Source organism: Anoplophora glabripennis, unplaced genomic scaffold, assembly GCF_000390285.2.
Source record: "Anoplophora glabripennis isolate ALB-LARVAE unplaced genomic scaffold, Agla_2.0 scaffold7, whole genome shotgun sequence".
Lineage (NCBI taxonomy): Eukaryota > Metazoa > Arthropoda > Insecta > Coleoptera > Cerambycidae > Anoplophora > Anoplophora glabripennis.
Window position 1 is genome coordinate 865,693 of NW_019419456.1, and position 27,458 is coordinate 893,150.

The 27,458-nt window shown below is 33.3% G+C and overlaps 1 protein-coding gene across 2 annotated transcripts in view; it reads right to left on the minus strand.

Moving 5' to 3' along the window:
- LOC108910676 (polycomb group protein Psc-like) overlaps positions 1-27,458 on the minus strand; it is a 65,314-nt gene that overhangs the window by 26,987 nt on the left and 10,869 nt on the right. For both annotated transcript variants that reach the window (XM_018715370.1, XM_018715377.1), the window contains exons 2-6: positions 11,458-11,615; positions 5,836-5,932; positions 5,217-5,391; positions 4,508-4,909; positions 3,951-4,031 (exon numbers count right to left, since the gene is read on the minus strand). In XM_018715370.1, coding sequence (XP_018570886.1) covers positions 3,951-4,031; positions 4,508-4,909; positions 5,217-5,391; positions 5,836-5,932; positions 11,458-11,593 — 891 coding nt within the window. In that variant the 5' untranslated portion in view covers positions 11,594-11,615. The remainder of the gene's footprint in view (positions 1-3,950; positions 4,032-4,507; positions 4,910-5,216; positions 5,392-5,835; positions 5,933-11,457; positions 11,616-27,458) is intronic.

Below are 27,458 nucleotides of genomic sequence, written 5' to 3' on the forward strand. Positions count from 1 at the left end.
GTTTTTGGAGCATAAGGTGACCTCAGTAATGTAAATGTTAATAACTTGATAATTACTCATTTTATGGAAGTCTAACAAGTATACATTATTTACGTAAAAAATACTAGTAAATTCTATAACGTACGAAAAACGAATATTTGTACAGTGCCGCACAATTTAGGGGGGATAAAAGGTGAAACGACACCTATCGCACGCCACTAGAAGAAGCCAATAAATGGTTTCTGCCATATTTATGCATCCTTTAAGCTAGTAAATCTGTCTGTTGAGTTTGATAAAGAAATATTAACTAATACCGGAGCTACAGGAAAAAATAGTTTATTATTTTTAAATTTCAACGCCCTGTATCTCGAAAATGAGCCGCTTTAGGACATATGTTTATTAAGTAAACTGCACTTATTTTTGGATTTTTTACATACCATATCCGTTTGTAACACCTATTCATTAACACCCTGTATAGTATTTATCGGTATCTAATTGTGAACGCAAGATTTTTTTGTATCTCGTCTAGTCCTGACACTAACAAACCGGCACGCCACTGAAACTAGACCCAAGAAGAATTAGGTAGTGTGGACTATCACCCGTTCAGTTATTCGTTCCAATCTGCTCTCACAAACTGCTTTTGTATGCAAATGGCCGAACAAGGAAGCAGAAATTGAGAAAACGAATAGGTCGTTATTCTTTCTCTCTCTCTCTCTCTCTTGGACGTTCATTACCATTTAGAACGTTTCGACGGCGCAACAAATCCACCGTTCTCCCATTTACACAGAGCGCTAACTACGGAAAATTATCAAAGATTTGCATTTCGTCAAGAACGCCGGTCGACCGTTTGTCGTCTAAGCCGTTTATTTCGCACCAAAGTCCAAAAGATCGATAATTATATCGAATTCTTGACGTTCCAACTCGTTATCCACTATTTTTAGGTGATTTGTAACACTCGTCATCGTCAAACAAAAAAATTGCGGCCTACCAGGGCGACACAAAAAGTTCTGTTCAACAATTCATTCAATTTAACATTATCTCTGATTGCAAGGGCCAGTAGAACATTTGGTAAGTAATAACGGCCCTAATATTGTGCCCTGAGGAGCACCCCTTCTACGTTAACAACATTCGAAAGTATTCGATGATATCGATCGACAAATAACGCGTATGCTCGCGAGACACAGATATACAATATGCAAATTTGCCTGATATAACCAGCCAGCTGATTTTATGCAGCAACATTTCTAATAGTCTGGTCCTATAAATGTCCGGCAGTAGTCTACATGTTCCGCGCTAGTTTTTTTCTTATTGTATACAAACGTTTTATGGCGACAACTTTCAACCGTTGCAAACAACGATTCTGTGGCACCAAACGGACATAAATTAATCGGAATAATTTCAGATTAATTATTTCATGGGCTTAAAGAAAGGAAAGGAAATCGAAGATATTTATATACGGTCAGAAACTGTTAAAAATGAAAATAATAATTAAAAGTAGATCCGAATTTTTGAAGTGTATGCATAAACTCTCAATCGTCTATTTGATTGATAGTCTTCTTTTAGTAAGACAAAATTTAGTTCTAAGGATACCACACGGTTCAAATTTGGGCCTTCTTTAATTTTGGTCTGGTAGTAGTGAGTGCACTGCGTAGTTTCTTAGATATTAGTTCATGTAAAAAATAATGAGTAGTAACTTAAATTTTGGACAGAAAAAAATTGAAGAAAGAAGTGGAAAAAGTCAAAGATTGTCATAAATGGAAAAAATAATAATAATAAAAGTAACAATCGATCTAAAGTTTTGAAATTTGTTCACAAACTGTCTCTAAATCAACTAAATACAATTGCGGTTTAGTTCTGCGTTATAATCACAAAATATAATCCTAAGGATACCACAGGGTTCAAATTTGGATCCTCTTTTAAATTCCTCCAACATTAGTGATCAGCTATGCAAGATCTTTTCGAACTATTAGCTGCAGTGACACAATTAAGTTTTTCTGCGTTTCAAAAAACAAAATTTGCAGGGGGTTTTAATCTAAGCCATCTTTAAGTTTGTCCTGGTATCAATGACTGAAATACGTGACTTTTTAAAGTAGTATTAGTTAAAAGAAAAAAAATAAAAAGTAACTTAAACTTTGGACGGAAGATAATAAAAGAAAGAAGTAGAAGTTAAAAAAAGCTAAAATTAGAAATAATAACAAATATTGTCAGTACATCTAAATTTTTTATATTTGTTAACAAATTATCGCTAAATTGACTACAATCACTAATTCTGACTTAGAAAAACAAAATTTAGTTCTAAGGATACCACAAGGTTCAAATTTGAGTCCACTTTTAGTTTCTTCTCGTATTAATGGCCAACTATGCGAGATTTTTTTTGATTAGCTGCAGTGACACAAACAAGTTTGTCTGCGTTTCAATAAAATAATTTTTGATTCCAAGAGGACAACAACTGAGGCCTCTTTAAGATTGTTCTGGTATTAATGACTGCAATGCGCGATTTTTTAAACTGCTATTAGGTAATAGAAAAAAGAATAAACAGTAACGTCAACTCTTGACGGAAGAGAATAGGAGAAAGAAGAGGATAATGTTAGAAATTGCTGAAAATGAAAATAATAGTACAAGTAATCCAGCATGCAAATTTTTTAAATTTGTTCCCAAACTGTCAAAATCGATTAAAAGCAATTGTGACACTAGCTCCACGTTAGAAAAACAAAATCTAATTTTAAGGATACCACGGGGTTCAAATTTTGGCCCCCTTTCAATTTCTTCTAGAATAATTAACTAGATTAATTTTTTTCAAAATATTAGTGTAGTCTTTCCGATCTCAAGTGAAGTACCAAGAGGTAGCAGTATGTACCAGGTTCGGTCGCTGACGCAGCAACTCAGCATTGAAATATTTAAAAAACTCTTTCTCATATTTATTTAGCCATACCCATATACAGGTCTGGTAGAACTAAACGTGGAAGTGGTAGAAATGTATACGCCCAGTTGAAGAATGGGCGCCCTGGCAAACAACGTGTAACACAGCCGCACTGGGCGACTGGGCAATAAATCTCAGTTGTTGACAAGTGGTTGACAAATTGCCTAGCAGTGCAGTGCAGCAATGTAGAATTCGGTGTGATTCAGGCAATTTTAATTTATTATAGGCACCTTCTATTCATAACAATTGCGAAAGGGGGAAATAAGAGGGATATTTTGTTTACTAACATTATTACAACATGGCATTTTGGAGACCTTTTGAAACGGAACAAAACGAAATTTACCATCAATATAATAAAATTGTTTGAGGATATAAATAATTAAAATATATTGTTGGCCAAATGAACATATAATCGAAATTTTCTGCACATTATATACAAATTATTATAATTTTTTACCTTTAGCAGAAAAATTTTTTAGGGGCGCCTATGAAACTCATTAAATTTTTTTGCTAGGTGATTTTATACATGTTCAACTGACTTCGAAAAAACTATAACTGCAATGACGCAAACAAGTTTTGAAACAAACTATTATATTTCCAATAAGACAGTAACCTAATTTGATCTTTTTTCATTTTTCATGACTTACAGTGTTCCTAGTTTTTTGATTTCATTAAGTTAATGGAAAAAAAGAATAAATAGTAAATTAAATTTTAGACGGAAGAGAATTGGAGAGCAGAAATTGTTAAAATTGAAGATAATTGTACATCTAATCTAATTTTTTTTTAAATTGTTCATATTCATACAGTACCTAAATTGACTAAATGCAATTGCATTGAATAAACAAACTTTAGTTCCACGAGTACTACAAGGTTCAAATTTAGACCCCCTTTTAATTTTCTCTCATATGCGAGATTTCTTCGAAGTATTATTGATTGCAGTGACACGAACAAGTTTCTCGACATTTCAAAAAACAAGATTCGGTTTTGGTTTAGAAATATTATTAGTTAATCAGAAACAGAGAAAAAAGAATGTTACTTAATTTGTACTCACTCTTTTCCATTTGAATGTGTAAGCCACGTCCATGAGGCTGAAGTTGGCCGGCAGGACTTCCCCTTTGTAGATCATATCCACCTAAAAAAAAACATTTGAAATGACACATCCATGCTACCAAAAATATTCACGTAAAATTTGGGTAAATAAAAATTAGTTAGGTACTTCTAAAAACCCTCTGTATACTTTTTACGATGTTGAAAGTGTTCCTAGATCATTTTTGCTAGAATATATAGTGCAAATGAAAACAACAACAACCTCATTTAATACACATAAATTAAAAATATTTACATGTTTAAGTAGGCCAATTAAAGAACTAGAACTTCAACCGTGTGAAAAACTGAACATTTTCTTCAACTATCAAACAGTAATAATTATTGAATCACTAGGAAACGGTAACTGGTTATTAAAACGTAAGCAATAATAATTATCCAGCTTGAGATCTCAGACAGTTAAGATTTATAAAAGTACTGGATAGAAGGCCCCACCGCAGAATCCGTGACGTCACAGAAGTGGTTATTTACGACTTTTTAAGCAAGAACGTGAAATACTCTTACCCTGTGGTCTCCTGTCAGTCCAAACTTCATCCTTATAAACTTCTGAAGGTGCTTCATGGAGACAGCTGGGGGACACTGCAAAAACCTCTTATCGCACTCCCTAACGTCCCTGTCACTCACACTATTTCCACCGTCATTCTGTTCCTTGTCCTTTGTACAATCACTATCACTATTTACGTTCGTCAGATCTGGCTTTTCAGTCTTGATTTTGTTTTGAGTCTGAACACCGTCACTTTGTGACGAGTTGTTGGAGGAGGTGTCACTGTCGCTGGACAAGAGGGGCGGTTTCGATTTCTCTTCGGCGTCAGTGGAGTCCAGGTGGGCCTGGTAGTACTCCAGGGAGAGGGATATCGAGTCTTCGGGGCCGAAGAACTGAGTTTTGTCGCCAACGTAAGATGAGATCTGCAGTGCAAAAAATAACAATTTAAAAGATGGTAGTATGGAATAGGTATAAGTAGTCACTTAGACTATGGAAAGAATGAAATTGGGGAAAGAAGTATTTGGAAATTGCATTACAATCGAAGACGTAGAGGAGAGGATGCCCATCTAATATGTTCGGCACTGATCATTTTGGGAAAATGATGAACGAATTTCAAAATTACTGCTTGATGGTAAATTGGGACTCTCCCTCGTAACCACCGCAAGGGGCACCCGGCGCTATCTATTTACCATCAATGAATGATTATTATGAATGGTCCTACACACTCACCATTTCCTCCTGGTCATTTATCATATCCCTTTCTCTGTCGATGACGCTGTCGTCGCTGCACGAGCTGGACGCCCTGACGCCTGTGCTGCGATAGAAATCTTCCCTCCGCTGCATCTCCTTGGCGTACAGGGCGGGCACCAGTTTGTATACGAGGGTCTGGATCTGGGGGTCAGGCCTGAAATAAAAAAAAAGAAATGCTAGAATTTTCATAATTTTTTCCAGTCTAACTAGTCATAAATTCAAAGATATTTTAACTATAAATGTATTGTCAAAACACCCAGTAATGTACGGGGCCACTCAAAACTTATCCGAAAAATATTAATAGTATGTACAGTCATGGGAGTACCAGATTTCCAGTGGCGTAAAAACGGTTTTTCTAAAGTTATAATACGTCTATTTACACTTTTGGCATTTAAACCAAAAGTAGACCCACTTATTATTATTTTTTTTGAATAAGTTCTAAATCATATATCCTCTACATATACAGGGTATCTTGAAAATACGTGCCTAATCAACTCTGGTGGTTTGAATGAAGCATTTATTTTCGTTTAATAACTGTTTATTAGGTGGTTCAAGCAGTAAAAAGTGGAAAAGTGACATCAAAAATATTTTCTCTTACCTGAAACAGGTTTGTGATTTCTTTTTGTACATAGTGTTGCACGTGGGGCATCCAGTTTTGCTGTTTTCGAAGTGCCTTAAGATACAAGCTCTGCAAACTGTAAAAGAGATAAGTGATTACGGTTAAATCAGAGAAACTGTCTCAAAAATGTGAAAAATAAAATAAATAAATACAAAAATAAGTTGGATCAATTTTATTTTTTATAAGATGGCGATGTTAAAGTCGGTGATCAAAGTTGAAGGAAACGAAGAGAATAATTTATTAAACTATGATGCAAAATAAATGTTTTAAATTTCGTGACGTCATTTAGTGTGATCGAGAATCGAGAAGATGAATGACAGAGGCAGAACTGCCTGGAGCATGAGTGTAGTAAGTAAAAAGAGTCTCTAGAGACAGTCAAATTCACTTTGCTTCGAGGCTCTACGCCTGCAAGTTTCTTTAAATTAAATTTCGTCTCGTCGTTATTGGAATTGTAGACTAGACGGCATACGGCCGAGAAGCAGGTTGTGTTCACGGTCACACTAAATGACGTCACAATGCGTTCATGATCACGCGACAACATTTAAAATTTTTACATAATTTTAAACATGCCATTACAGAAATTATTTTTTTTACCACTGTTAGTTGTCGGTTACAGACTACAAATTTATGCAGTTCTTAAAGAAATTAAATTTTCATGCAAGTTGACTTGAAAATATAATATACAGGGCTGGAAAATCCACATAAAGTAAAGTAAAGAAATCCGTGCGATAGACAAGGATGGCTATAGTGAAGACGTTTCATAATCTGAATAGTCATCGCCCGTTTCGGGTTAGAAGTCGACTGACTATTCAAATTATGAAACGTCTTCAATGTAACCATCCTTGTCTATCGCACGGATTTCTATGACTTACTTTATCGCTCTCACGTAACGGCCGATGTACCATGGGAACTTTCCGAACCTGTATATCAAGATACGGTGGTAGATACGTTCAAGTAAAAAAGGGCGTTTCTTTGGGCTTGATTTTTGAGAAAGGTAAATACATATATGATGTCAAACTTTTTGGAAAATATCACAAAACGGTTTGACGTAGACTAATTCCGCAAATTAGGGGCAAAAGAACCTCACGCAATCCTAAAATCTCCGCCACTGTCATATGAATGAAAATTTAATTAGCGCTCAAAAGTAGCTAATATTAATGATAATACGTGTACAAATTTGAGTTTTGTATCTTGTTCCTGAGATATCGTCAAAAAACTGAAAAAAAAAAAAATTTTGACACCCTATATCTCGAAAACGGTGCATTTGCGGACCCATATTAATAAAAAAAAAATTTCTTAGAATGAGCCAAAGAGTCACACCCTTCATTTTCCGATATATGTTTTGAACCCTCTGTATACCACCCATACGAACCTTTTTCTTTAAAATAACTTAAAAATCCACCACCTTTAATCTTTATTAATCTAGAGACTATTCCTTTTTTGTTAGGGCGTATTGACAAGCTAGACATTTGACCCGAAATTCAAGTCTTTCCGAAATTTCTACATTCATCGAACCTCTGCACCACTCTTCTCAGTGTAGGGCTCACCGGGCACTACCGATAACAAACAATATCGGTAAAAACCACGCGCGTACAAATTTCAGCGGATAATAACCGTAATGAATGCGGGATGCGCCCCCATGTGGGTTAATTTCCGTATACATTATCGGGATTCGGCTAATCGATTCTGCCGGCCGATGCGCATTCTATTTTATTTAACAAATACGGTAGCGTAAAAATTTAATCAACCTATTAATTTGCGATGACCTTGTCCGAAATTAGTACCTACTGACGCGGCGTGTATGGCCCGATTAAAATGTAATACCGCGAATGTGGAGCAAATTGTCAAGAATGGCGGGTTAGGTTACAAGCTAGTATACAGGGCGTTTCTTTAATACTGCGAATGAAACTTTGAGGAGCGATTTTTTGACAAAAAGTAAGGGGTATCTTCTATATAAATTTATTTCCACAAACGTCTGCTGTCAGGATTAGAAAGGTAGGTTAAAATTCAGTTTGGTATGTTACTTTATCATCTGCTATCTTCTAAGGGGTTGAAACATGCAACCCTTAATTGTTTTTTCATTGTATCTTTTTACGGAGTTTGGAATTTCAAAACTTGAATTTTGTGTTTTTTTTAGTAAAAAATACATTTACAAGAACTGTTGGATATGACGACTCTGACAAGCTACTATTCTGAGACGCTTTGATTGGCGAAACGTTAAAAAATGCCGGGAGTCTGGCGAATTGCCCCACAAGAAGTGATACTACGACTCTGTAATTGCTGCATATTTTCAGTTGGAGTCGTATAAACCAACTGTTTAAGATATCTCCAGAGAAATAAATCGAGAGGGTTTATGCCTGGGGAATGTGGAGGCCAACCTCCTCACTTACCCAACGGATTGGGCATCCAAATACTGCCGGACAACAGAATTTAAGTGGGATTTCAAACAGTGATAGCAAATCCTCTTCAAAAGAGTCCCAACAGTTCCCCATACACACATTAAGGGAAAACTGGTGGTGTTGTGAAAATTCATTATTGCATCTCTAGAGAAGCTTATTAATTTTTAAGAATTCTCCAAACTGTTGAGTGGCTAAGATTTAATGTGTGAGCAATCTCCCTAGTGCTTGTTGTAGGGTTATCTTCGATTTCTTTAAACACCTGTTCTTCCATTTCAGGAGTAAATGTTTGAGGGTGCCTATACTCAGCGGTATATATTTTATAACTCCAGTTTTTACAAAGACGCTGATGTAAACGACTAAACAGCGTATGATGCGGGACAACGCGATCTAGAAAACCTCCATAGTGGCGACTGGCTGGTATTGGGTTGCCGTTAGCAAGATTATAAACGAATTCATATAGCACAATTCGGTATTTGTATAGTTTACCTTTTAAAAGTTGTGCGTTGCAAATGAAACTGCCAGTTGTACGACTTGAGAGATGTACAGGGTTAGCCACTTATTGTGAGTTTATTATTGAAATTACAAAAAAGTTTTTTAATATAAATGTTTTAGCTTTTTTTTTGAATTTTTATAATACACTATCAGAAAAAGCAATTGAAAAAATGAAATCACTAAATTAATTTTTTTTAATGGTCAGTTGGGGTAATCGTGAACAGGGGCAATTGTAAACAAGCTTCATAACTTTTGAATTTGGCGGGTAGTAACGCCGTACAAAGGCATTCGTGACATGTGGACTAATGTTTTGTTATAGTACAGTAATAACGATTTCATTGTGTTGGTTTTCTGCTTGTGGCAGTTATTTTTCGGAGATACGACTCAAAAATTTGTTAAGCAGAATTTACTTTTGCTTTTTAAATGTGCATAAATCAGATTTTGATAAAGATAAGGCAATTTATTTATATAGTAACGTTCATTATTGAATGAACAATGTGAAACCACGTTACTTTTTTAGGTTAGGCTTCACAAATTCATAGTAGATGTGTGTTTACAATTGCCCCGTTCAAAATTTAAAACGGGGTAATTGTAAAAGCATTTAAGGGGTAATTGTAAACGCGTTTCTACTCTCAGAAACACAATGGTGCGAAATTATCAGAAGAAACGACCGAACATTGAAAGATACAGCGAATTGGATCTTATTAATGCTGTTAATGATGTAGAGAATATCAATAAAACTTACAGGGAGACTTACAATATTCCTATTGCCGTTATATATCAAAGGATTAAACGAAGAAAAAATACCATGAAGCCTATAAGTTTGCAGGACCCGTCTTGCAATCCCAATAATAGATGTAGAAACGACCTTGCGAATTGCCTTATAGCTCGAGCTAGAATAGGAAAATCATTTAGAATTTATAGAATGATAAATGGTTAGTTTACATTTGCCCCAATATTTCTATATTTTTTTTCCTGGGTAATTGTAAACACCCTTTTTTTTTTGGTAACGGTTAACAATGTTAAGTTGCACGTTTAAGGCATTCTAGAAGGTGTTCCAAAGAATGTCCAATATTAAGGTTATCTTCACAACTGTTAAACTTCAAATTTTAGACTTTATCAAAGTTGATTTTATTAGAATCGTTTACAATTACCCCAACTGACCCTATTAGTGCATACTTAGCTTCGTTAAATTTTTCTGTTTTCAAAAATATGTAATATGTTACTGTTTGATTCAGGACTTTTCGACATATTTCAGTTTAAAACTATTTTTGAAAAAACAGGAGGGACATTTATGTCTGACGGATCGCAGTGGCTATCTATGGATGAGGCACGCATCATTAAATTTTTTACTATAATAAACTATTTTAACAAAGAAATAATGTTTAGTGAGAACGAAAAATTTGAAATTATAAGTTTATTTTACAATAATAATAATAATGTGAATGCAGCGCGCGCCGAGTATGCTCGTTTGCATCCCGGGTTTCCAATTCCATCTCGAGCTGCATTTTACGACATTGAGCGACGCTTTAGAGAAACAAAATCTCTTGGAAGACCAAATGGAGAATTAGAACTAACTATATTACTATATTTTCGAGGTAAGCAAATATTCATTCGAGGTTTACCAGGGTAAATTCAAATATTAAATTATTGTAGAAAGGCCTCAAGAGTCCACAGTAAATGCTTCAAGACAGAAATAAGCCAAAATAAAATTATTAGAACGTTACATAAATATAAATACCGCCCCTATAAAACTATGCCGGTCCAAAAACTCACCTAAAATCAAAAAATTCAGCGATTGGAGTACTGCAGAGAAATGCTGCGCTTGAAAAATGACAACCTAAACTATTTTGAAAAGATTTTATGGACTGATGAGGCGACTTTTACAACAGCTGGCATTTATAATAGAAAAAATATTCATACCTGGGTAAATGAAAATCCTTACTGTAATAGAGAAATTCCAAGTCAAGGACGCACATTGTTTAATGTTTGGTGCGATATATTGAGAAATAAAATCATTGGCCCACTATTTTATGAAAGTGCTTTGACTGGGGAAAGATACCTGCATTTTCTTGAAAATCAAATAGAAAACAAATTGGAAGACCTGCCGCTGATCGACTATACCAATTTAATTTGGAACCAAGACAGTGCCTCCGCAGAAAACCAGAGCAGTACGAAATTATTTAAATGATAGGTTTGATTTGTGGATTGCTAATGGAGGAAATATTCAATGGCCTTCAAATAGCCCAGACCTTACAATCTTGGACAGTTTTCTGCGGGGTTACTTAAAAAACGAGGTTTATAAGGAAACCAGTGTAAACTTAGATGAACTAAGACATAAAGTTGATCAATGTATACAAAATTTAAGTGAAATTAATTCCCATTTCATACTAAATGCAGTTCTGAAAATTAATGAGGATTATACGAAGTGCATCAATAATAATGGCGGTCACATTGAGCATCTGTGACCATTTGTGTTTTAGTTGTTTTATATTGATTGATGAAAAACTATTAAGGGTTGCAATTTTCAACCCCTTTCGAGAGTCATAGAAAAAGTTTTTTGTCAAGGAATTGTTCCTTAAAATTTTTCGCAATATTACTATCACGCAATATTTATTTACTTTTAAAACTACACAAGTGGCAAAACACAAAATACATCGACATCCGGTATAAACTAAATGAAGAGCAATTTTCACAAAAAGATACTTACACACGTGTAAGCAGTCCACCAGTGTCGTAGCGTCGACGAAATATCCTTCGCAGAGACGGCACGTTATCACAGGGTTCAGGTCCCTGACGAGAACCCTCTGCTGTTCCTCTTTGTCCATCCTCTGTTTCTGCGTCATGTCTTTAAGCCGATCGTTATACCTGAAAAAGAGAATAACAAATGTCAGTGAAAAAACAACGCAGTGTTGAGTTGAAGACTATGTTCAATACAATACCCGAAGATGCTAGATTGGCTAGTGAAACGTGCAAAGAGTGCAGAACTATTGTAAACAAATGTGTCTGTTTCTTCAAAAGGTTGCTTAAAATTTTTAATAGCTATTAACTGTATTAATTGCTGAGACAGAAGCAATTGACTATGATGTAAAGTACGGTAATATGGATTACTGTGGATAATCCTTTCCTTCATAATTTCTTTCTTAAACTGACATACAATATCAGAATTTCTATTTTCGATATAAATTGGATACGACGAAAGACGATTTCAAATATGGTATACATACTACGAACCATATTTATTTTATTATTATTAATATTCACATATGTTCAAAGACTATGTTTATGAAATTTCAATGTAATATGTCACATTGTAATGTAATATGAGATCATAAAGTATATTTTCATGGCATATGCCTTAGTTCTATACCTATTTATTTCTTAACCATTTAAATAGTTAATACAACATGGCAGCTCATTAATGAGAATCGCATCTTGTCATAAGTTGCTATATTCCCCAACGTATATTGTCACTATTATTGTTTTCTGACGTTTGTTGCCACATTCTCCCACGTCTATTGTCATATTCCTCCATAATCTACGTCTGTTGTCATATTCCCCAACATAGGTTGCCATATTCCCACGTATATTGTCATTATTATTGTTTTCTGACATTTGTTGCCACAATCTCCTACGTCTATTATCATATTCCTCCATAATCTACGTCTGTTATCATAGTCCCTAACATAGGTTGCCATATTCCCACGTATATTGTCACTTATTTTTTTCTGACGTTTGTTGCCACATTCTCCTACGTCTATTGTCATATTCCCCCATAATCTACGTCTGTTGTCATATTCCCCAGCGATTCCTGTCATATTCCTCAACATATGTTGCCATATTACTTACTATTATTTTCTAACTATTGTTGCTATACTCTCCCACGTCTTTTGTCATATGCCTCAGCATCTATTGCCATATTCCACAATATGTGCTGCCATATTACCCCACGCTTGGATTATATGACGAAATGACCGACTAAAAAATGTTTGTCGTCCATATTGTCATTAGAAACACATTCCTGAAGAACTGCGACATTGTACACGACCATCGTGGTCACGGGTCATAAAATTACGACTGCATTAGAAACAAGTTGCCATATTCTCCCGGTTTACTCTACCAGCACCAGCTTTGATAGAGTCAGATTCTATTTCTTCGTAATCCCGTGATCTGTAGTCTACGGGGACCGCGAGTGCGTCGGCACCGCATTCCTCTCGGGCCAGAAGAAGTGCAGTTAAGTCGCTGTGCCGCAGGGGTCAGTAGGAAGTGGGCGTTAAGTTGGGAGGGGCCGCTGTGCTCCGCGGACCAGGCCGGGCACGACACACGGCCGACGGTTCGCACAATTATCTCCACGAAAGTGCCACCTGGACAGGTGGGTGAAAAACTTGCAGCTCGGACCAAATTTTACCGGCTAACGGGCGAATTTCGGTGGAACAGGGGATATACGGGCTTGTGCGATTCAGTTGGATACATCGGCTCTTGTATCTTGTTATAAGAGATACCAAAAGGAAGTCTCGTATGATTTTTTACGTTGGAGTAATAATAACAATAGAAACAATAAAAAGTAGAGTCTGGTTAAGAGAGAGGGAATATGAACAACAAGCCATATTTCATTTGCTGACAATTCTGCGATGTTTTTGAGTCGAGAAATATACATTCTTGTACAGTTCAACTGTAGACCTAGTTTTAATGTTACAAAAAAAAGTTTTACGGAAAATATTCTGTAAAGCAACGGTAAGAACGAGAAGTTTCAGAAGAATTTGGAAAGTGTGCTCTGAAAACCATTTGGGAAATGTACAACATTTGATTTTAAGGTATTGCACGTTTATACAGGGTGTTTGGAAGAGTTGGTACAAAATTAAGTGGTGAAAGTAGAGCCTAAAATAGTAAAAAAAGTTCCTATAAACATTGGTCCTTCGGAGCACCGTTACTGAGATATGCCCCTCCAAAGGGGTCTTATCATTTGGATATATTTTAAAATAATTTTCTTTCTGATTAAGATAACGAAATGAAAATTGTAGGTAATATTCATACTATAGGGGTCTTTCACTGCCATATGTTTCATCAAAATCGGTTATAAATAAGAATAGTTTTGTAACTACTCTTTACAGAAATTTTTCGAATTTTTTTTTGTTCCTTTGAATTATCAAGCAAATAATATTATTTTTTAATGAATTAGACATTTTTGAAGAAAAAATGTCTACTATTTTTTCGAATTCTGCGTAGTTTAGTCAAAAATAATTATTTTTTAAATAATGTATGGCTCAGAACAGTAACATTTTTTAAAACATTTTTACTTAGTAGGTATCTTTCATAGTGACAGTTTCATGGCAATGATACTAATGATTGTCAGGGAACCAACATTATGCTTCTAAAAAATCAAGGCTAACCTGATTAGTTTTCGAAATACTTGAAAAAAACCGAAATCTTAGAAATCCGTTTTTGTTTCATTTCAGCCTTGTTTGAGGTGATATTGAAAAAAGAAGAACACTTTCTCATGGCCACTTTTTGTCCTATATCGAATGACATAATCAATTTTTATATGTAACGTTTCGTCTCTCCAAAACCATCATCAACTTCATTTTTTAAATACGACCCTAGGAATTTTATTACATTTTTTGTAAGCCTTCACGATCCTCAATACTGTACTGCCTCAGCCTCAGCCCGAACCAGATTCAGACGTTTTGTCTCAAAAAATTCATCTTCAGTGTATTCGTACACGCATTAAAATAAAAAATTATTAGAGTTTTACCCCCGTGTCCATAGTTATTTCTAGGCTTCTCGAGTGCTCAAAATTCAAACAACTTCAGATCTATTTTTTTCAGGATATTCATATAAATATATCTGACATGCTCTTTCATAGTTGCGGTTACAGATATAATAAATTCCGATAACATTATGCTGATCTTCATTTTCAACCTTTGCCAAAACGAAAATGTTTGAACATTTACTGAAATTTTTTAAAGAATAATATTCAGTTGGCGTTTTGGTTGTTCATATGCATTTTTAAGAATTAATTTGTCATAATAAAATTAAAGTTGTAATAATGTATTAATTTGAACGCAACAACTTATTGAGTGTGACCAAGTGATGGTAATAGTTAATAATAATAAATGTTTTATTGTAACGCGTGGTGGTAATAGTTTAAATGACTAGATGGATTTCAAATTGTCTAACGACACTTACAGTGAACGATAATTCAATAAACAAAGAAATCTAAATAAAAAATTTAGATAAAATTGGAACAAATACACTGAAGATGAATTTTTCGAGACAAAACGTCTGAATCTGGTTCGGGCTGAGGCAGTACAGTATTGAGGATCATGAAGACTTGCAAAAAATGTAATAAAATTTCTAGGGTCGTATTTAAACAAATTAAATTGATGATGGTCCTGGAGAGACGAAACGTTACATATAAAAATTGATTTCGGTTTTTTTCAAATATTTCGAAAACTAATCATGTTAGTCTTGTTTTTTGTTGAGGCACAATGTTGGTCCCCTGATTACGCAACTTTGCCCCCATTTACGCTACTTCGTACCTCTTACCGTTTCCGAGATTCCTGTAGTGAGAAGCGAATTTGTAACAGCCTGTATATACAAATTATTATAATTTTTTACCCAAGTCAAGGTTTTAGTATTTAGAGGGATAAAGATCAATAAATAAAAGAACACTATATTTTAAATCATTGCCAATGTTTCGGTGTTATTTTACACCATCCTCAGGGCTCGAAATTTGAAGTGTCTTGATCGCTAAACAGTGGAAATATAATTTTTTACCTTTAGCAAAAACCTTTTTAAGGGAGGCCTCTCATTACATTTTATTACTTTGCGTTTTTATACATGTTCAACTGACTTCGGAAAGACTATACCAGTGTAAAAACAAGAGATATAGTCTTATCGAGCAGAATCTGGAAAAGAAATAAAAATGTGGAGGACGAATCAAATTTGTCTGTGTCCTTTGGTGGATATTTTGTCTTGAGTTTTTGTTTGCAATACCCTGATTTTTTCGGGTTTTCTATCAACAGAAAGATTTTGCATTGCTATTAACAACTTGCAAGATTTCTTCTTAAAACGAATAGAGTGATTAAATTCAGTATACGATATACACCTCGGCGACGAGCAGCTTCTATTGGCCATTGTTGACACTGCCAACTGAGCAACATAAAAACATCTGACGACAGACTTGCCAATGTAAATGAAACGAAAGGTCCTAATCCTGAAGCTTCCAGTAAAGACGTTTCCGCATTACCCCGCTCTAATATTGTTTCGAGATTTTATGTTCGACGACCCTATCTAGACAACAACCATAACTCAAAAGTACCGAAGTCGACTGTGGTGACGAAAATAACTTTGTTGGACGCAATTTACTGCAGCTAGGGGATGTTACGGGGTCCGCGACCATAAAATCGGCGTGTATCGTGCTGTGGCGTTGTCAGCTAGAGGAAATATAGCTGTCGTACGCGGCTTAAACGAGAAGAAAAATAGCCTGGCTTAGCACGAAATAAAACAGTGAAAACATGAACATGAAGTGAAGTAGTATTATGTCTGCAATCAGGAAAGCGCTGTTTCGTCAGTATGTTAAGTGCGCTATGGAAAATTCAACAGTTGAAGGATGGTGTGAATTATAGGCTTATTCTATAATCGAACGGTGTAGCAACATAATTAATATACGATGTACAGTGGTAGTCAAATCAAAAAAGGCATTCTTGTTACAAAGATGTTTAAACGAAGAAAAAATTACTGTATTTGGAGAACCACAATAGTACATTGTATTGTTGGTTCTCCATTATGGTACAGTTAATTATAATCATGTACAGAAAAGTGCTTTGGTATAATTCCACAAAAAAAATGTGTTATTTTAATTGCAGTAAAATTTAAGCGCTATTTACATAAGTTCCATAGGGATCGGTACTTGGACTTTTCTTATTTATTATATTTATAAATGAGAATTTAAAGATATGAGATTCATACGCATACTCTCTTATATGCTTGCGACATGAAGACGATCTGTACATACATTTCAAGACTGTTATCATTTACAAGATTTGTCAAAAATAAATACATTGTGCCAAAATAATAAGTTGCCGTTTAATATTTCCCAGTGTAACGTTATGAGTTTTACAAGAAAAAAATTGCTATACAGTTTGACTATAATATAAACAATACTATTTTAAATAGATGCACGCAATTTAAAGATATGGGTGTTTGATGCAAAATTGACTTTTTTCCCTATATCGAGTATATTATATCTAACGCCTACAAGAATTTAGGTTTTATTATGTTGAATTTTCGAAATTTTAGGGATGTTCCCACCCTTACATTACTCTTTAATGCTTTTCTCAGGTCAAAATTAAAGTATGCATCGGTTATCTGGAATCCTCAATATGAGGTTCACATTTCTAATTTCGAAAAGGTTCAGAGGAAATTCAAATATCTTAGACTTCGAATTGATCAACTTCGGATCTGCTTGTCCATACTTTTTTTTATATAAACTGTTGTCCTCGTATACAGAGTGCCATGACATATTTGGCATCCTTAAAAACCCCGGAATACCAAATTTCATAAAAAATTTTCGCACAGTTTGGAAATTTTAGTAAAAATTCTATTTAAAAAATTTTATTTTGTCGCTCTGTATCTTGAAAACAAGAGGAGATAGACATATAGTTTATAAGACAAAAAAAAAATTGTTTTTTTATGGTACTATCACTCCCTGTATTTACGGGAGGTCTTTCTGAAACACCCTGTATACAGGGTGAGTCAATAATAATGGTACACAGCTCAATGGCGATTGAGCCAAATATGCCTTAATCAATTGTTGCTCCTTCTCATTGTATAGGGTGTTAAAGTTGAAAAAATTTTTTTAATTTTTTGCTATATTTTAAGTATGTATAGACCGATTGCTTTAAAAATTTGTAGTTTTACGTTTTTTGAGGTGGCAAATACAAATATGCCAATAGTATTGGAGTCACGTCTAGGAGGCGCTAGTTGTACTGTCCTGTCAATGTAAAAATATGTCTAACTTTTTATATTTTACAATTTTATATTTTTTAACAAGAAAATGTTGAACTACGTTCACTTCTAAATAAAAAAGGTATACTTGTTATAAATCGATAAACTCAACTGTTTTCGAGATACAGACATTTCAAATTTTTGAGATTCGACAGGAATTAAATTTTTTCCAAAGTGGTAGCCGTGGACATAATAAACTGACAGTTGTCACTACAATACCATATTGTTTTCTACTCTATTTGATTAAGAAGTAGTTTTTTCCTTGTCGTTATTTTTTAGAGAAGAGAATATCTTAATAGAAATTTCCCGCACTGTTGGATTGAACGCGGTAGCGAAGTACCTTGGCCTGCACGTAGCCCTGTTTTAAAACCGCTGTATTTTTACTTCTGGGGATATTTTAAATCTTTAGTTTACAAAAACATTATTAATGGCCATGAGCAACTGTGGACAAACATGCAAGAATCAGTTCATATTATCAAACAACATAGAACTTTATTTAACGTCAGACTAAAAATAAAAGGCTAAGAAAGTGCATGGAAGTCGCTAGTAGTTAATAATTTGTTAAGATATGCATAATAAAATCTTCAATTGCTGTAATATTTGTCTTAATTCTTAATTCAGGCTTGATATCTTAAGACCTGCTAATTTTCTAATTTAATTCCCGGCGAATCTCAAAAACTTAAAACGTCTGTATCTCGAAAACGGTTTAGTTTATCGATTTGTAACTAGTTCACCTTTTTTTATTTAAAATTGAACGTAGTACAATAATTTGTAGTTAAAAAATTCAAAATTGTAAAATACAAAAAGTTGGACAGATTTTTACATTGATAGGACAGTATAGCTAGCACCCTCTAGACGTTACCCCAACACTGTTTGCATATTCGTATTTGCCTCCTCAAAAAACGTAAAACTACAAATTTTCAAAATAATCGGTCCATACATACATACTTAAAATATAGATAAAAAAAGAAAATATTTTTTCCACTTCAACACCCTGTAGAACGAAAACAATTGATTAAGGCATGTTTGGCTCAATCACTATATTTTGACGTTAACAATCTGCCAGTAACTGTGTACCATTATTAATGACTCACCCTATATATATAAAGAATACATTTAAATACAATACTTTCAACACAATTCTTTACACACGCGCTTAGTGGTATTTTTTTTATAATCTGTATAATATTACATCATTTTTTTCCGTGTACGCTTCATTTATTCGTACATAAACCTTCCCGGTGCGTAAAAGGGCGATAAATTCGCCACCCCATCACATCAAACCACCCCGCGAGCGCCCCGACTTCCACCCCTGGGCGCCGCAGCGTCAAGAAGGGCGCCTCACCCCGCCCCTCGCGCCCTTCTGGCGACCTTGGGGCCCGCCCGAGCCACGTGGTCCGCTAGGGACGGGTAACAGGGTAGTAGAAAGATGGAGGAGGTGGGAGGAGCCCTTGCACCCTCTCGTCTAATCGGCGACGAGAGGGTGAGGCGCCCCGGCAATTAGCATGGGGTGGGCGCCGGCCAATGGTGGGTTAGGGGTTGGGGGGTCGCGATCTCGCTCGCCTCGTCGGTGTTAATTCGGGCCGATGGGATTGTTAATTGCATACGGGGTGTCTCGCTGAGGCCGGGTTCTTCCGAAGCTGTGGAAATATCAATGACACAAAAAAAGGTCACAAATAAAAAATTCATACCAAATGAATTTCTCCAGTTACAATTTTAAAAAATAGTTGTTATTTTCTAAAATAGGTACTGCAATTTTTTAGCATTAAATAAAATCGAAGCAAAAATTAAACGAGAATTTAAAAAATGTAATGATGTATGGCTTAAGTTGATTTTTTTAGTCCAGCATATTTTCTTTGATTAATTTTTTGGAAATAATTGATCTTTTAAATCACGTAAATACTGCTATTGTTTTCTTCATCTTTACTGCTCTTTTTATTTTGTTAATAAAAAGAACAACAAATAATTTTGACTACAATTAAGAAAAATGAAGGATTATCTTTAAGTTTACAGTTTTAAGTATTTTTTTTTTCGTAATTTTAAACAAATACGTAGATTTAACAGAAAATTGAAAATGATTTTTCAATCACCCTTTTAAATACCTTTTTGTAAGAAGTATAGTATACAATTTAATGTAACATACTTTACAAACCAAAAATTAAAAATCCTTTTACGAGGTCATGATTTGTATTCTTTAAATGAGTATTTTATCAATGCACTCTAAGGCAATAAGAGTTTATCACGGCTTTTATTAAAATTAAGTTTTAACTTGTGCAGGGTGATTCACTATAGTTTGACCCCCCCCCCCTGTAACTTTTTTGTTTTAAGAGTTATAAAAAACTGGAATACAAAAGTTGCACGATTTTTTATGAATTTTTCAAAAATGATAGTTGAAAAACAGTTGAAGTCCAAACAAAATGGCCGCTGATGTTAACTTTGTTAATTTAAATGGAACACCCTAATTTTTACATATTTGGATAGAACGTTCCCTGTCGCGCAGGGTCATATGGGGTTTGTTCGGACTTAATTTGTTTTTCAACGATCATTTTCGAAAAATTCATAAAAAATTGTGCAACATTTGTTTTTCACATTTTTTTATAATTCTTAAAACAAAAAAGTTAAAGGGGGGTCAAAATATAGTGAATCACCCTATACATACATGTAAAATACATCAATATGTGTCTGTTTTTTTACTGTCAATTTTTATTACCTTTGTATTTTTAATATTTAGCTGTAGTTTGTACTCTATAGGTATTTTTTCTCTTCTTTTTTTTTAATCTTACATTATTTCTATTTTTGGGGCAAAAACGCAGATATGTAAATATGCTGGTATACTTACTTCATATTTATTGTCAACAAAATACTTTCCTTACACCTTTAATTAGGCTTTTTATGTTATTCTTCTCTAATCTCAATTTTTTTTCTATTAAAATTACTTCATTTTGTAATAACTTGAGAAAATAAATGTTTACTTCCTTAGAAGAGAAGACCTACCAAATATGACAGCACAAGATATAGAACACAATGATAATGTGTCATCAAAATTCCTTACAGCAAGACACATACAGAGAACATTTGTCATTTTAGATGTATTTCATATTACATTATGACGTAAATACTGTGTTTGCATCTCAGTTGACTAAAAATTGCAGATTGCAATAAATATATCAATAGAAAACGCACCAATCAATTGGTTGGTATGTTAATAAACTAAGAATAGAATACGGGCTCTTCATCAAAAGAAATGGATGTTGAATATGTACTTCAATGGCGTAAACACTCTATTAACAATAAATTTTAAGTTTCAAGTATAATGTTTTCGAAAGTGATTGAAGCTTCTGATTCAGTTAATTCAGTTACTAGCTTGAGTTATAAAATTTCTCCAATTGAAATTAATTTTCAAAAATAAGTAGTCGTATTTATCAAAGAATGTTTTCAATTCAATTAAATTAATAAGTAGTTAACAGCTGTATGAAAAAAACTTTTTTGTTATAGAGCAAAATAGTTATTCTTAAAATGGTACTTTTGCGTTCATGAATGGAAGTTATTTATAACATTTTGCGTTCGAGATGCAAACAATATTTTTTTGAAAACTGCAATAAAATAAGACAATTGTGTTATATACAACAATTTAATTTGTTTGAAATTGTTTAAACCGTATATGAATCAAGACGGTTTAGGCGCGGTAACTATAGCAACCTAATAAACAATAAAAATTAGTTGTTTTAGTGTCAGAATTATATATTGCGATTCATCTTCTAAGAGTGTTTAATTCAAAATGAGCTCGGAAAGTGAAGACGAGCATTTACCATCAGGGGAAGTATTGGAAGCGGCGCAAAGTGCTGTTTCACAATTAATTAATCCCCAAAAAATCGTCGAGACAATATGAAATTGTTTACAACGAATTCAAATGGTTGTGTAGTGCGAAGAAAATTCAAAAAATGTTTGAAGCGGTATTACTGGCATATTTCGAAAATAAAATTAATTTTAACAACGTTATGGTCAGTATATTCCATGTTAAAAAGTACACTGAATTCCAAAAAAAAGGTAAATATCAGAAAATTTCCAAAACTAATACCATATTTGAAAAGCAAATCAGTTGGATACCGTTCGAAAAAGTCCAAAATTCTAACGAAAGAGGGAATTGGTTGATTTTTACAAGAAGTTTTAACTAATTTTGTACAATTTTTCAGATCATTTTAATAATTGGTGTTTGCGGAGCTTCGAGAAGAGATGAGATACTAAAGATAACGATCAATGATATAGAAGACAAAGATTCATTTATTGTTATAAGAATTCCCGATTCCAAACAAAGTAAACTAAAGCCTTAAAAACTTAAAATAAATAAATCATGAGCTAGTCGAGAAACCACTTTAAACGTGCAGTTATTTGTCGAGAAACGAATTGAACACATGAACGAAACGAACTCCAATCAAGAATTTAAGACGCGCGTGATTTTTAAATTTCTCGATTTCTCGACACTTTTTTCTCGTCTCGAGTAAGGCCAGATTTCCCGGGAATTCTCGCTTCGAGAAGTCTCGACCAGAAACCCTACTCACTGCAATATCGGTACTTTCAATTTACATGTAGTGCAAAATAAATTGTAATCGTCCTGTTTATAATAGTTACTGTTTTGTATTGACATTACATTACTTACATACATTACTTAAAATGTAATTTTAATTAATAAAATCATAAATAAGTTTCGAAAAAAAATATTTTGACATTTGTTTTATGTTCTAGAACAAAAAAGACTTTGGCGTTCTAGAACATAAAAGTATGTTGCAGCTAGGTGACAAAAAAGACTCACTTTGTGAACTGAAAATTTAACGTCATTAAATGTCGACTTTTGATGACAGATTTCGAAAAAAATTGTTTTCGTCCGTATTAAATAAAACGTTAAGAAACAGAATTAAAATTTTATGATAGTAAAGAAAATGTGTTTTTTTAATATTTAATTGAGAATTTTTGCACACAAAAGCTTTTAAATATGCAACTCCTTGCGTCAAAAGGATCAGTCAAAAGATTGATTTTATAAATTTAGTTTTTTGCCTAACCAGAAACATCTCACAATGAGAACGTAGATATAGTCGTTCGTGATTCCACTAAAGACTTTTAACATCTGATGTATTGTATGTTTTTGTGAAATCCCGAAGAATTATCTAATTTCTCAGTGAGATAGGTACATATTTTTGGTTAGGCAAAGTAAATTTATAAGGCCAACCTCCTTTACTAATTCCATTGGTTCGAGAGGTTGTTTATTTAAAAAATTAAAATTCCTAAATATTTTAATTTCTTTTTTCTTCAGCGTGGCAAAGATATCCAATTAAATAGTTAAACGGAAAATACATATACCATACCAAATACCTATTTTTGATCTTTAAAGGCGAAATAACGATTTTTTGCGACAACTAACTGTTTAATAATCAATTTGATTCTGATGCAGCTGAAGAGATAGTGCTTAATATTCTCTTTTTATTATTAACTGAACTTTAAAAAGTTCCACCTACCGAATTTTCGAACAAATTCGCTTTGAAAAACCTTTAATTGAATGCCTTTTAGGATAAAATAAAAATCTCATCGAATTCGCTGCCATACAATAAAATTTCGAAAATAGTGCATCCTTTGCTCACTGTGGGAGTTTTTTTTTTACAAATCTGTAGCCCGTACTAGCAGTGGGAAATAAATTAAATTGATTTGAGAAATTCTAAGACCTCTAAATATATTATTGTTATTGTCGGATTTCTTGCAACTGTTTCTGCTTTTGATTTAAAAGTGATTCTTTTTCTATTTCCGAAAAAACTAGGTCTTCTAGTGTTATTTTTTCGAAATAAATTTAATGAAGCGGACAAATCCTGGCCAACTTGATTGGTTTTCGATATGCAGAGAATTTCTGGAATTTGATCTATATCTCAGTTATTACAAGGGATACGAAAAAAGTTTTGAACGTCTCATATACGATTCTTTCCTTAGAACACAGTGTCATACTTATAAGGAAGGTTATCGAAGTGTCAGTCACTGATTTCAATGAAACTTCGCTATATTGTAGAGGACAAAAAAATACGAGGCACGTATATTTTCTTTTCTGCCAATAAACATTTTAAAAGGGTAAAAAGCACCCCTAAAGTTTATCCTTAAAAACAGTTTTTTTCCAAGAAATCACTGTTTGTGTACAATATTTTTTTTAAACCAATTGGAGATTGTTTATTATTGATTATAAAAAACATTGTATAGAAACAGAGATTTCTTCAAAAAACTGTTTTTGGGGATAAATTTTAGGGCTGCTTTTTACCCCTTTAAAACGTTTATCGGCAGAAAAGAAAATATTATTGTCTCATATTTTTTGTCCACTACAACATAGCGTAGCGACGTTTCATTAAAATTGGTGACTAACACTTCGATACCCTCCTTGTTAGTCTTTCTTTTAGTTTCATATTTTTTGAGAAAAACCACTAAAAATTGTATTCACTGTTGATTGAGCATCCTGTATATTTCTACATATTCTGTGAATCTCATTTTTTTGAAGAACTGAGGGAACAAAAATTTTGCACATCCATTCATTTCCGTTATAAAGCCAACTTTGATGTTTGTTAATTATGTCATCTTTTAGGTATCATCGTATAGAAGTATAGATAACCTTTATTTTCCTTACATCTTTTTACTAGGACACTTTTACTGCTTTTTCAATTATTTTGTTACTAGGTTATGAACCCTAAAAAAAAAAACATATTTGGTATTTCCAACACATGGTGGTCGTTCTTCGATTGTAATCTGCAGTAAATGTTGGAGAATATTGAATAGTTATAGACATGTACAGGGCGTCTCGTTTAAGACAGGTCCTTTCCTTCAGCTTTGGTAATATCAATAATACAAAAAAATTGTTTCAAATAAAAACTGCACTAAATCAATTTCTTCAGATAGGTATTCGAATTATTTCTAGTTATACAGGATGTACCATTTCTCCTGGGCGTTACCTAACCTCATTTCTCAAATTATCGTTTTGTATAACGCATTTTTGAACTTAAGATCAAATTTGATAAACACATATTGGATTTAAAATGTGTTATTTCGAGTTAAAAAAATGGAGTCCACATCATCCTATAAAATTAACATTATGATGCGAAATTATATAAACATTTTTCATATAAGGGCTAATCTTTTCCCTTAATATTTTCAGATTATGATCTGCAACCAGAGCAACTGAAATAGATTAAATAGATTTGTTGACAATTTGACACAACCTGATTGTCTTTTGTCGAAATTTATAACATGTAAAATTTTATTCTTTGTCTCTCACAATGAAATACATGTAAAATCGAAAAAGGTAACACATAACTTTGAATGTTCCCTTTTTATGAATTATTTTATTAGTATGCGTTTTTAAAACCATATGCTGACTTGATGAGATCATACTGTCATACAAAATTGTAGTTGCTTTAACAAGAAATTTATTTGCACGTTCCTCAACTAGTTTTCTAATTTTTAGGTAATTTTTACGTTAAACAATGCTCAAATATCATTTACACAGTCTATTTTAGGTTTGAAAAATCCCTTATGTGGCAACTGTAAAATTAGATGCATCTGCCTCTACATTTGTACTTCTGAGGACCGTATTTACTATTTCCTTATTTGAAAGGTATGAAGTAAGCAATGCACTACAAGGTTTTCCCAAGCTCGAACGAATGGTGAAAAGGGCATTTTGTTATCATATTTACTTTTGGAGATATTTGATATTGTCGAAAACGCAGCAAATATAAATTTTTTAATAACTTCAAATAACAACAAAGCTATACGTTTTAGACTAGATACTTGTTTAGCAAGGTAGTCCTTAAATTCAACGTGAAATTTAAAAATACATTAATATACAAGGTGTTCCACTTAAAAAAATTATTCAGGTAATGATTTTAAAACTTTTACTTGAATGACATTTTGAAATTGCTGATATTACCAGGGCTATGGAAGAATTTTCCATAATTTGCAATTCATCAATATTTATTGTAACAATTAAGTGAAAGTAGAACAAATATAGGTAAATCAAGGATTACTAAAGATCTTAATCAAACAAAATTACTGTTATTACTTCAACATTTTTCTCAAAATATACAATGACGACTTACGCAGAGAAAATCTAGTTCTAGATTTAAAATTAACAGTACCCATTGTCCGTGTGACACGAAACATGCCAAAATGGTGCCTCTTTTACAGCAACGATGACCTAGGTAGCCGGGTCTAACGGTACCTACTTTGTACGATTTTTAACAAAGGCCTCGGTCCTCGGTAATCCTCAAATGAAGCGTTAAATCGGGGGGTGGTATGAGCGAAAGTAGAAAGCAATACTCTGGTTATTTATAAGTTTTCTGCCCGCCGCACAGAAAAAAACAGCTGCTTTGCGAGAGACAACGTAAAATAAGAAATATGCTATTTAAGTACCATAGATAAAATGAAGATCTACCTGTATGGAAATCAACGTTTTTAAGTACTGCCAGTACACAGAAATAACTTTTTTTGGATCAATAATTCGTGTAGTCAAAAAGTCTTTATTTGACGGAACTCAATCTTTGGCAGCTTAAGCCCAATCACTGATTATTACCCTTTTTTTAATAAGAAACAAAACACATTTCAGTATTAATTATTTGACAATAGCGAAAAGATAAAATAAAGAAAAAGAAGTTAAACCAATTCTAATAAAAATAGAAACAAATGACAACAATTAGATATACAGGGTGTTTTCAAAAGAAGTAGCACAAATAGTACATGTGAATCTACAGAAAAAAGAACAAGTTTTGCATAAAAATATGGGTCTAGTAAAATAATCACACTTTAGGAGATTTAACCTATCAAATTTGAAAACCAAAAAAAGTATAATGTCAAATTTATTTTCTATTAAGGTCTCAACAAATTTCTGCTCCTTGGAGGGGTTGAAATAAGCATTCCCTAAGTTATTTTTTGCTGCAACTTTTTTTGACTAAAATTGATTATTCAAAAATACGTATCAGATAGCCTGGTTTATTTTAAAACTTTTACCTCTTTTACCAATCTTCTATTTTTATTTAAGATAATGTGGCGCATTGTACGTATTTATTTATATGTATTAAATTTATGTAACAAAATAAGGAGTAACATGAGCTCTCTGATTGATATTTGTTGCAAATCATATAAACGAATTTAGAACTTGTATTTTATGACAGAAACTGACAAATAATATTACAATAACCAAAGAAAGATAAAATCAAAGGACCTGTTAATTTCCATTTGGCAACAGATATCAAGACATTTTTTTGTGTAAACATTGCAAGCGTGAATAAGTAATTTATAGAATAAAATTTTGTGATTCGTGAATGTCAAATGATTATCAAAAAGTAGGTAAGCTAAGTATTTTCAAATTCTATAATAGAGTCGGAAATTAAATTATTTTCAGTTGTAATTTTCGCACATTTTTTTTGGGTTGCGCATAACATGACAGTGATCTTAGTTGTATTTTAAAGCATTCTTTTAGACCAGTCGGAAAATATTTCTGTTTTATTAAAATAAAAATTTTATTCCTATGGAAAAAGACATTACATTTGACCATCGTTCACATAATAGTATACCTACTTTTTATTCAATATGCGAGTGGACGCCTGTTGGCTATATACAGGGTGATTCACAACTTATCTAAAAAAATTGGGAATAGATGCGGCATGAGAAACGAAGTTAATAACG